This window comes from Motacilla alba, chromosome 8 (genome assembly GCF_015832195.1).
Source record: "Motacilla alba alba isolate MOTALB_02 chromosome 8, Motacilla_alba_V1.0_pri, whole genome shotgun sequence".
NCBI lineage: Eukaryota > Metazoa > Chordata > Aves > Passeriformes > Motacillidae > Motacilla > Motacilla alba.
In genome coordinates this window covers 6,006,115-6,018,449 of record NC_052023.1, presented here as the reverse complement: position 1 = coordinate 6,018,449, position 12,335 = coordinate 6,006,115, and the positions used below count along the sequence as shown (strand labels likewise).

The 12,335-nt window shown below is 43.3% G+C and overlaps 1 protein-coding gene across 5 annotated transcripts in view; it reads right to left on the bottom strand.

The window, feature by feature from the left end:
• EPS15 (epidermal growth factor receptor pathway substrate 15) overlaps positions 1-12,335 on the bottom strand; it is a 68,969-nt gene that overhangs the window by 42,057 nt on the left and 14,577 nt on the right. The window contains exon 1 of one of the 5 annotated variants that reach the window (XM_038144869.1): positions 5,764-6,083. The exons of the other annotated variants lie outside the window; for them this stretch is intronic. Within the exon in view, the coding sequence (XP_038000797.1) occupies positions 5,764-5,790 (27 nt within the window). The 5' untranslated portion in view covers positions 5,791-6,083. Of the gene's footprint in view, positions 1-5,763; positions 6,084-12,335 lie in introns of those variants that run through there. 5 annotated transcript variants of the gene reach the window in all.

Below are 12,335 nucleotides of genomic sequence, written 5' to 3'. Positions count from 1 at the left end.
GTTTGGTGGAAATTCATTTAGTTTGATCTTGTGCATTTACAGAAAGTGTGCAGCATCACCAGAGCATGGTAAAAGACAAATTATAGAGTACAGCTAGAAACAACAGGAGAGCTTCCATTCAGAGCTTGTTCAGCAAGTATACTGCCCCAGAGACTCAGCTTCTGATTTTCTAGCTGGTTTTTGGGTTTTGTGTTTGGCGGGGTTTTTTGGTGGGTTTTGCTGTTGTTGTTGTTGTTGTTGTGTATTTTGGGTTTTTTGGTGTTTGGGGGGAGGGGGCAACAACAGGGACACACAGCTGGTATGGTTTTATTTGATTGCTAGGAGGTGGGTGGAAAATACCTCTCCCAGAGCCAGACATGAAAAATTACATATGCTGGGAAACCATCATTGGTATTCACTGCAATACCTCCATTTTTATAGCTTAACCTTGCTCTGACTTTGCTCTGGTACCCAAAGACTTTTATTATTTCAGCCATCAACTAAGCATGCAGTTACACATCCCTTAAAATAGCCTGACACAATATATTAATGTTTTGCCACCCTCAGACTGCCACAACACCAATACAACAAACACCTTCCAGTCATTTTCCAGCACTCCACAGCATGCTGTATTTTCTTACCAAAGCCTCACATGCTTTATTTACCCACTCAGATATACTTTGCAACCTATAGGGGTAGTTCTCCAAAATACTCAAGTATTTGACCTACTAAGTGTTACTTCATGAGAATGTAAAAGTCTAGGCACAGGACAAAACTAAATCTGTGAGCAGAGAAGCAGAACAGAGCTGGCCAGTGCATCTGCTGGAACCCTCCATTCCTGTGCATCATCCCTCTTGCCCAATGTCACCCTTTGTTCAGCCAAATGTCTCCCTATTACAGCCAAACTGATCACTGTCACTCCTGGACAGGAAACATCCTGTTGAAGTCCTGCAATGGAAACACTAAGTGCAAATAATCTTTTCATTCAGTACTCAAGAGTATGAGCCAATAATTCTTTACTTCATTAGTGCTTCCAATATTCATTTTATATGACTGCAGTAGCTGGAATTTCCTGTGAATAGAAAAACAGTAGTAAAAAAGTTTCTCAGACTATTTAACTAGTCATAGGCTTGTTCTTCCTTTAAAGTTTACCCCACAATAAAGAAACAACTGCAAATATAATCTAGGATATTCTTCTGGGATAAGAAAAAAAAATACAGTTCAACACCTTTCCAAGTGCTGCCTTAGAATTTACCCGGCAAAATTCTTTTTATGGGATTTGTAGCAACCATTTGCAGAGTAAATTCAGCTTGTTTTAAATGCAAAATATGGGAGGGAGAAAAGGTCAGATTCCACAGCATACAAAAATAGAAAGACATTATTATGGCTCCATGTCAAAGTTGATCACTTCAGAAGGGTAATGTGTGTTGTAGTAATTACAACCTTTGATACAAACGTATGAACTTTAGAATGATAACCTAGGAAATAAAAAACACCTTCAGGGACACCCATCTTTTTCATCTTCTGTTGTCAGTCAATCCCCATGTTTTCATGCCTCTGGCACATTCACATTTAGGTGTAATAAGATACTATTACCAGTCTGTCCACCCCATCCAGCCACAACCTTCCTTCCAAAAAGGCTTAAAAACAAACAAACAAAAGCTGTCCATAGAGAAAAACAAAAGTAATTTCCCTTTCCAACCCCACTGAGATATCAGGGGAGAAACAAGCTATTCTATCCTGATTAAAATCTATATTCTAAAAAATATATTATATAATTTTTAATATACAAAATACCATATTCTATCACAACACAAAGCTCTAGGATTCATTTTAAGAGTTTCCAAAAGATACAATCTGGCCTTAAATGTTCTTCCTGTAGTTAACCAGCCAAAAAGCAGGTAACCTCAAGGCAAGCTGGTTTCCTTACAATGCCATTTCAAAACAATAATCAACTTCTCTCTTTTTCCTCTATTGCTTTTTTGTCTTAGCTGAAATGTTTCAGGGAAAAGCTTTCTACCACTTTCAATTGTGTAACAAAGAACATCTCCTACAGCAATAACAAATGTAAAGAAAATATTTGCTATAAATTTCTATAAAACTATTACCAAGTACTTAAAAATGGAGCACTTTCTTTCCCATTGAACAGCTGAAGCAGGCACAAGAACTGCTGTCTTCTCTCTGCAGAGATGTCTGTCACTGCATAATTAGAAATGGTTCCATTTAATTTTCAAATTGCTACAGAAAATCTCCACCATCTTCTAATCAGTACTGAACAAAGCCTGTGCAAAATGAAAGAGTAGCTGCACTGCCTTTTTAGAGGCAGCTTCTCCCTAACATGGTGGATGCAATACCAACCAAAAAAATTAGGTTCTATTTGCTTTAGGAGCAATCAGTCCCCTCTATGTGCAGGTTAAAACGCACACGTGCATACTCTGGTTTCTTCATCTGCAGCACAGAAAGAGGAACAACAGGTTCCTCATGCTACTAAAAATTACAAACTCTGATCTTTATTTAACAATTTGTCTGATTTCTTAAAAAAAAACCAACCAAAGAGACACCAGAAGTTTGCCAGAGACCTCAAAATCTCTGGCTCTAGATTACACATAATATGTGCATTACTATGAGGGTATCATTCATACTGCAAGTATTTGGATCCTGTGTATCCCAGTAACAAGACCTTAATTCTGCCAATGTGCACACAAGACAGGAATCCATCCAGCTCAGCCTCAGTGTAATACTCCATGTTTCCCTTCAACAAAACAGCGCAGCATTCTCAACTCTGCAACACAATACTCAAGCCTAAAATGAGACTTGCAGCTAATTAGGATACAAATTGATATTACATGATTTTGTCTCATTTACCAAAGCAGCTCGTAACTACTTCAAGACAATTACCACATTTCTCACAAAAAGCATTTCATCAGGAAGACAAACACAAAGTTATCTTCCTTTTCCTCCTGAGTACTTTGCAGTGTTTCCCTGAGCTGTGAGCTTCCCCTTCAAACACAGCCAGTTTTTCAGAATAAACCACAAGTTCAATTTTCAAGAGCAACTAGAAGGTACTGAATGTCCATATTAACCCACCTTTCAAGAAACACCTCTTCCCCATTCTCAACATCCATCTTCCACATCTTCAGTTCTCTGTTCTTCCTCTCCTAAATTTCCCCATATGAAATTGGTCTGATAAGCAACCACCCTTGGAAGGTCAAAACATACAATCCCTTATACTGGTTATAGCTTAATCTGACTCTTCCAACAACAGATGACAATCCGTGAGATCGGTCAGTTCCTTCTCATTGCTGTTGTTTGCTTGTTTCCAAACCAAAGGCAACCACAACAAAACACTCCTGTGGTAGAAGTTCCCTTAGAAGTTCCACATTAAATTCACAGTCATGCGTTGAGCAAACGCAAGTGGCAACAATATGTTCCAGAATGGGTTCAAAATGGGGATATAAAAAATACTCCGGATACCTACTATTAAAGGGAGAGAGGAGGGCGAGATAATCACCTTCAGTTTGCAACCCTTGCTCAAGCATACTTGGTGTAATAAATTTCTCTACAGCAACACAGTCCTGAAGTATTTTTACTAATCAGTGCAAAGAGCACAATTAGCACAGAAAAGTTTCAAATTACTGAAATTACAGCTTTGATATTCAAATAAAGGACGTGCAGCCCTCTCAGACATTGCAGCTGCAAAGCCATCTGAAAATACCCTTATCTCAGTTGGAAATACCCAACGTCCCAGCCATGCTAAAGTAGTGTCAAACCAAACACAGGAAGGGGAACAGAAAATCGGACTCAACAGTGAGTCTGAGGGCAGGTTCATGTGCCTCCTGCTCTCTGCATGTGACCTAGAGCAGATCGTAGTGATCTGCACAACTTCACTGCTGCTGTCCGTAACTGATCTCGGTGCAGCCACCACTGCACTCCCCACCCCCACGCCCTCATTTTCACTTCCTCATGCTCTTCAACAGATTCTGAACACTTCAACACTTGTGAGGTCTTTTTATAACCCAAAAATTCCAGATGTTAGAACCTACATTGAAAAGAATTATCTTCAGGCTTGCTTGACTTCCTAAGATGATTCTTATGCAACACAAGAAGAAAAAACAAACAAGCCCAAAAAAGAAATACCCACACAAATGGTCAACACACAGAAATATCTCCCTCAGTTTAACCACTGTTGTAAGCTGCAGCCACAATGGTTTTAAGGATACTGGCAATTTTTTTGCTTCTGTCAACATTATCACATTTGTATTTAGTCCCCCATCCACGTGACCAAAAAAGTAAAGAAATTCTACAATGAAGGGATTACACACCCTGTAAGCAATAATGTCTTGCTGTAGAACACACCAGAGTTGACACCCCACTCCTCTCCCCAAATCATGAGACAGAGCAGCTCTGTCAAAACATCTTTCCCTTCAGTAAGCAGATGTTTAAAGCTTTTTCATATTAAGAGACTCAGACGATGCTAACTTAGCCATTTTAATATAAAGTACTATACCTCATAACTCTATACCTTTAGACTCTTAAAGACATATTTGTTTTCTCCACACATTTGCTCACCTTTTCACTGAACTACCCCTTCTTTCCTTGAAATGGTTGATATTCTCAAAAGTGAGCTATGTAAGTAACTGCAAACTTGTGCAGCCTTGCTGCCAGCTTTTTAAGTTTACTTCCATGTGCTTAAGCAATTCATTAAGCTCATTTACCCGCTTTGCTTTCTGTAAATGTCACAACTGGCTATCAGACTGAAGCATCCCAAGCCAGGAGGGTGAACCAATAGGCCCACCTCAGCCTTATGTCACACAGGAATGGGAATTTCTCATCTCACTGCTAAATGAAATTAAAAAGTATCAAAAAGTACCGTTCATTAGCTATCGCAGCTCTAGGGAACAGACATGATCCTAACGGTATAGAATAACCTGTGTGAAACTATTCCATTACCGCCAGAAAAAAAATGTGAGCAACAAGGATTGAGGTGAAGTGAGATGACACGAGCACGAAACGGTGCCAGAGTCTCCAAGTTTTAGGGCCATCACCTGCACAACTCTTCACTAGAAGGCATCTGTATGGGCACTATGTGACAACACTGTCGCCACACTACACTACGGGGCCCACCAAAACCAAGATAAAAAGATACTGGCAAGCAGTATCTGCAGAGACGGGTTTCTGTTAAAACAAGGAATTCGCCTGTCCCTCCCAGGGTCACCTGCCCATGGTGTCGCTGTCCCGGAGAACCCCTCGATGCCGGGTGTGCCCGCGGGGCTGGCACCGAGCACGGACACCTTAACCCAGCGCTATCGCCTTTCAGCCCCTCCGCGAACGCTCCCCGAGTCCGCCCGCCCTCGGCGTTCCCGGGACGGGGTTCGCCGGGCTCCAGCTCGGCGCCCCGAGTCCTACGGAGACAAAAGACGGACCGCGACCGCTGCCGGCGCAGCCCCGCCCGCCCAGGGCCGCTCCCCGGCCGGGTCTCCCCAGCCCCGGGCAGAGGCACCTGCGGCCGGGCGGGACCCGTTCCCCGCCAGTGGCACCCCCGGGTCGCGGCGCGGGGCTGCCCGCCCGCCTCCCTCCCCTCGCTGCCGTTCAGCCTCCCTTCCTCCCTCCCGCAGACACGGACACACCCCCGCCCCGCCGCCACCTGACAGCGGCGGGGCAGCGCTGCGGGGCGGCGGCGTCCGCACAAAGCGCGGGCCCCCGGGCAGCCCCGCGGCGCCCGGCCGTGCCTGCGGCGGGAGCGGGCGGCGGCCCCGCGGCCGGGCCGGGCGCGCAGCCCCTTACCTGTGCCAGGGAGAGGCGCGCGGCCATGCTGTTCCATGCCCCCGGCCGGGCCGCAGGAAGGACGCGCCGGGCCCCGCCACTCGCCGCACAACTTCGGCAACTTCCCCAGCCGGCCCCGGGCAAATCCCGGCACCGGATCCGCGCCCGCCCGCCGGACGGAGCCGGAGCCTCCCCCGCCGCCACACGGCAGCGCAGCCGCGCGCAAAACCGGGCGCGGACCGCCGGAGCCGGAGCCCGCTCGAGGCAGCTGCAGCGAAAACCCGGAGCCGGAGTCCTTGGCCTTACACGGTGACCAGCATCCCGCACTGCCCGCTCCTGGCCTCTCCCTCACCTTCCCTGTTGGCCCTGCTTCTGATGGAGATGCTTCCGGCATGGTGAATGGTTGCATCTCCAGTCCAGTCATGACACAGGTGGGGGAAGTCCCAAAACAGGAGGTGAACCAGGTCTGGGCTCAGTTGCAACAGAATTGGGCACAAGGCCCAGGAGGAAGCAGCGCGTGAGCCCAGCAGGATGTCCTGACCCGACGCATCCTCACAGCAGTGAGGAGCAGCCCTAAACTTGGCCTCCTGCTTCCCTCCACTCACAGGAAATCAGATGCCTGTCCAGACAACTCATGGTTGTACACATCCTTCTGTCTCTCTGCTTGTACTCAGGGCAACAATGGCTCTTCTGGAGCGGGTAACCAGAAGAAAGGGATGAGCAACCCTTATGGCAGGAGAAACTATGAGACATTACAGGCAATAAGACACAAAGGAGCAAGCTGGAGTGGGGAGTAAACTGCACCACATTCTCCAAACCCACGGAAACAATTGTGTACAGACTGGCTGAAAACAATACTTGTGTCATCACTCATTCTCCTGCTCCTCCTGTACCTACTCTCCTACTCCCACTGGCTTATTTCCACTCCTACTCTGAGTTCTGCACTACCTCAGTGTACATCAGTCACTGAGGGCTGAGAGAAAACGTTCCCATTTTTATACTTTACCCCAAGGTGGTTTAGGCACGCATTTGAACTTGAAATGTGCATTTGGACCAATAAGAGGAAATTAGCTGAAGTCATACTTGATTACTGGAAAGCTTTCCCTACATGCTTTGTTTTCTTTATCTGTTTGTAATTCTCTACCCCTCTGCATTGTTTTTGTCCTTCTCAGCTCAGTCGTGTGCTCGTGCCCCACCTCTGCATCCTGTCATTCCTCAGCTGGCAGTCAGCCTGAGCTGCTAGTGCTCATCATCTGTCGTGAAACGTGGGATCCCTCCTTCCCACCTATTCCTTAATAAAGGTTTTATAGAAGCTCTGCTTTACCAACCTGTTTCTCAGCCATTTTTTTTCAGCAAGAAAAAGAAGATATGGAAGGGAAGAATATAAAAAGCAAACAGCATAGATATAAAAATATTCACACCATTCACATACTCACTATCACTTCTCTACTCCACCTCACACTTCTCCCCATAAACAAAATCCCTCGAAAACAGCCTTTATATTTCTAGGTTGATTTTTTCTTCTTTGATTAAAATTGGAATTCTATCCCAGAATAATAAATACCTGGAAATTAAACCAGAAGATTGTAAAGCTACAACTGTGTCTCCTGGGGGAAGCAGTATTTTTGGGAGAGGGCCCCTCGGTAGGCATTTGGAGAGTCTGGGTTTCTGAGCTGCCATGAGCTCGTGTGGGTGCCCTTTGCTCTGTCGGTTGTTTCCTTCATCTCTCAGTCTTGCAGCTTGGCAGGGACTGGTGGCCTCTCAGGAGAGAGGTTACACCCAGGCTGATGTGTTCTCACTGCAAAGAGAAGGAAAATGCAAAACAGGGACCTGGGATCTGGCTCTGGAGTTGGAGGCTTGATGCTGAGAGCCGCTGTGAGCAGGATTTTGAGGGCAGGCTATCTGGCTCAGCAGTGTTCTTGCTGCTGTTCCCTTTCTCTCCTGGGTGTTGCATCAAGTATTTCCCACCAGGTCCAGGAAGAGCTGCAGCAAGGCTCTGGAATAAGGGTGTTGAGTCAAGGGACTTGTGCAGGTCAGCCAGCAGAGCTGTGTCACCCCCCAGAGCACAGTTAAAAGCCCCAAGTACCCTCAGAGCAGAAGACTTGTCCAGTAGGGAGGTCTGCTCCAGCTGGTCTGCTCCTGAAGGCCTGACCTTCCTGAACCTTTGTGTTACAAAATAAACACCAAAAAACCCCCATTTTACTCCCTCAAACTGTGAAGTGCACAGCAGTCTGCATCCAGAGAGCCTTTTCACAGTGCTCTCCAAAGCTGCTGTGGCTGACTCCAAGTTGCACCTGCAGCTCAGGAACAAGCAGGCAGTGCCAGGTACGTGGTTATGTACCTTCACCCTGGCTGTGCACACTCAGTCATCAAGCATGACCACTGTGTCCACAGTCAGAGGACAAGAATCACTGAAGGTAACCACTCTGGCCTCTACAAATTAAAGTAATAATCAGTTTCATATAATCAACACTGAATTAGTGTGGTCACGTACATACGTGCTGCTGTTGATCATTATGTGCATCTCACAGACAAATTGCCCTGGATGCCTCCAACCACCTGAGTTAAAACAACCAGCTCGGAGCCTCAGACATCTCTATAACAATCACAACAGCACTTAGCAGCCTGCTGATGGTGAATGATTGTACTGCAGATTTTCACAAATCTGGAATGACAGCTCCCAGAAGAAAAACAGCTCTCTGCTTCTCAGCTGGAATTGAGATGTCATCACCTGACATAGGATCACAAAACTGGACTTCATTCTTGCTTTCAGCCAAGAGAAAATCACAGCTACTAAAATTTACTCAAACCTGTTGGCAGGTTTGCAAAACAATGCCCTCCAATGACCTTCTTGGCTTAGCCATGAGCAGCTCACCAGGGCTTGGCTAGGGTGGAAGAGCTCCTGAAATCTGGAACGGAGGGATTTTCTAAATGTACCTCTCCTTGTATTCCTCCTCAGGAAACTCCATTCTTCTGTCTCTTCCTTTGCTGACCCCATGAATCTTGACCTTTTGCAATATCTTCTGTGGAGTGTGTAAGGAGTGGTGGGATTCTGTGCTGGGTTTTCAGGAAAGCTTGTTAAGAACATAAGAAAGTCAAAAGATCAATGAACTGCAAGAATTTTAACAGTTTCATTTTATAGCTTTTTGCATTCAACATGAATTCTCCTGCAGGATATGTTTATCTGTAATCAGCTCTGTAAGAATTGCTATATGTTGATTTTTTTTATTGCAAGATCCTCTACTACAGTGCACTTTATGCCCAAAGGACATGGAAAATAGTATTAGCATGCTTTTATTTGTAAGTGTAATAGGATTATTCTACGATTCTAAGTACTGGCATTTTGACAAATAGGTACCAGATCTCAGTGTTCTTTATTGTTTCTTTAAAAGTACAATGCACAAGGTTATGTCTGTGCTGGACAAACAAGGGACTGCTAACAAATCAAAACTAGCCAAATGGCTGGTGAGGACTGGGCCTTGCAGCAGGCATAGCAGAAGCACAACCATTTTGGTGCAAATCCCCACTGTGAAACACTGTGTAAGAGTATAAAGTGACTTGTTCTGGTACAGCTGAATTTGAAAATGTGCAAGATAGCACAGAAAGTCTCTCCACCAGTCAGAGCCAAACACTACCAACCTCTGTTTTATAGATCTCCAAATATGATTGTTAGTAAAGCTGGTAACATTTTAATCATATCCACTGGTCTCCCCAGAAATAACACCTTAAGTGTCCATCTCTTCCTTTCTTAGAGCTTTGGTCACCCTATGGATCAGCACACAGGCAGCCCAAAACAGCACACGGGCATTCAGTGTGACTTGCTCTGCTTGTTCTAGGAAAGGTGTTACTACAGCCCATGAGCACTCCGGAGGCTGAGAGAGGAATGACTCAGTCCTGCCTCCAGCATTCCTGAGCACGAAATGAGGTACCCAGCTCTCTGGAATTCCAGTGCAAAGCAGAGCAGGAGCTGCAGCATTGTGTGTACAGAACCAAGGATTTAAAAGTAAGAAGGATTAAGCGACTTTGAGTTTCACAGAACAAAAGGAAACATATGCATCAACACACAAAATCTTGACCAGAAAAAGGAATCCCTGCTCTATGATCAAAGACTGTAATGCAAGGGAACCTGCCCACAGGCAAACAGACATTGCACAGGTTTCAGAGATCCTAGCAACACCCATGCTCCTGACACAGAACAGCATTTCCCATCTAGGTTACTTAAAGATCCCTCCCGAGAAATAAGGAAGATCATCACACAAACTTTGACAATCTTTGGACTGAGGAGACCTTTTATCAAAAATCTGAGTACTTTCCAGGACTAGTGACACAAGCTGGTTGAGAAAGTCACAACTGCAGGCATGCCTTTATCTGAAATCCACCCCAGGATATGCTTTGTATGCTCTTTACATTCTATGCAGCTGCAAGTTTTCTAGACAAAGGGTTACAGATAGGCTGCAATGTTTTAAGGCCACAAGAGACCACTACAATCATCGAGCCAGACTCCAACAGACCTTCTGTAGAGATCTGTTAATTTCTGGGTTTCTTTTGCATAAAACATGTGATCTGAGAATCCTACAGTGTATCTTCTAGGAGGATGTCTAGTTACCAGAGTATGTACACTGATCATTATGAAAACTGCATAGGACTTATCTGTTTGTTCATCTTGTGCTGTGCTCTTGGCTTCTTAAGGTGGATTGCACACTTTCAAAGTTGTAGCAGCTTTGAAAGAATTTCCAAGTGGGTTGTGGGATGATCAAATTTATACAAAAATGTAGCAGTAGTAAAGAAACACAAACTAGGATATTAAGGTAACAGCATATTTCTTCATCTCTTAAGTGATTTCTGTTCATATGTTCAGAAGTATTTGAATATATCTGAATTTAACTCCTTCATCTGGCAGAAACAGAGTACAGTGTGGAATCATTGTACCTCTTTGTTTTGTAAAATGATGTCATCTATATTGCCAGTATTCAGAAATCCAAAGGCTACAATTGTTTTTGTACTGTAGTAATTAGAAAGAACAATCTTGAATTTTTGTTAAGAGAATGGTAAAATTGAAAACAACCTGAATAGGGCTTGAGTCAATCTGTTTAATCATATCTGATGGAAGAGTTGGCAAATCTGAAATGCAGCAGTACAGATCTGTGCCATTTTAAAACATACACAGTTTATCTTTTCATTAAGACTGTAAGCATATTTTCTCAAACTAATTTGTATTAGCCATTTTCATGGGGCTACACCTCATGTTGTAAAAGAATAAGAGAAAATGTAGATATATACAAGAGGTTAGCTTGACCTCTAGATAATTAGCTGGATGACTGACAGCACAATGACATTTTTCATTCAAGACCATATTTGAAACCCAGAAAAATCTTCAATAGACATTAATTTGACATGTCCAGCTAATGTAGCAGTTGGAGATTTTGCTGTTCCTTGAACAGTTTAATACATGTTCTGAAATAGAACAAGCAATAGCACTGCTGAAACAGCATCAGTCTTCATTATAAATTAAACACATCGATATTGTAGTGTGTAGTGTATATTAAACCAAAATGAGGATTGAAAACTAATATGTTTACAAAGTAGCAGGCAGAAAAGCTTTTACCAACAGTTTCTTCTGTTCCCTGTTTCCTTAGGCATGTTGTCTATACCATAAATCCAGGGAACACATTGCTCACCTTTCTGAAACAATTAAAAGATTATTATGTTTTAAGAAAACAGAAAATATTAAAAAATACAATCTACACACTGAATTCCCAACCTTCCCCTAACCTAGAATTAGTTTACTCTGACCTTCACAAAGATTATTGATTAATTTCAGAATTATGAGATACATTAAGTAATTAGATAAAAGACCATTTTGTATTTTTTTCTTCTCATTTAATGGTTTGTCTTGAAGACAAACTCATGACTGTTAATGGTAAAAGACCATTTTTATGGCATTACTGTAACTCTTGATACTAGCAAGTGTTTCTTCTTGAGATTTCCTTACTTGTCCTCCCAATTATTTTAATCTTCTTATCTATTCATATCTTCTCCACTTTCTTTCATTTTCATCTAGTCTTAATTACAATCATAACAATGTCAAAATGGTTCAGAAAATGTTTTAAAAAATAACATCAATGCAGTAACATTGGTCATAAGACAAAAAATTACTTTCACAAATTAGAGTAACCTACAGCAACCCAGTCTTCAAGCTGAGAAATTCAGGTACCAACATTTAAATAATATTTTTAAATTCATCTTTATTCAGGACAACACAATAGTCATATTTAATTTTACACTAGTAGTTAAAACCTCTCCTAAATCATGTTTCACTTGCTTTCAGCAATGAAGTCCCTCATGTATGGGAGCTGCAGTGACAGAACAGAGATCTCAGCTGGGTTAAGGTAGTGAGTGCCAAAGGTTCAGTGAAATGAGTCAAAAAGCTCAACAACAGTGGAAAATCAATCTTATTTGAAAAGGTGTTAATGATTTAGCCCTCAGAGTAGACAAGGACAGAGATGATTCGACCATTTTAGCTAACCTTGATCAAGTGACATTTAAAATGGTGGTTTTGCTGCTATGGAAAAACTCACAACTTATTGACTAAT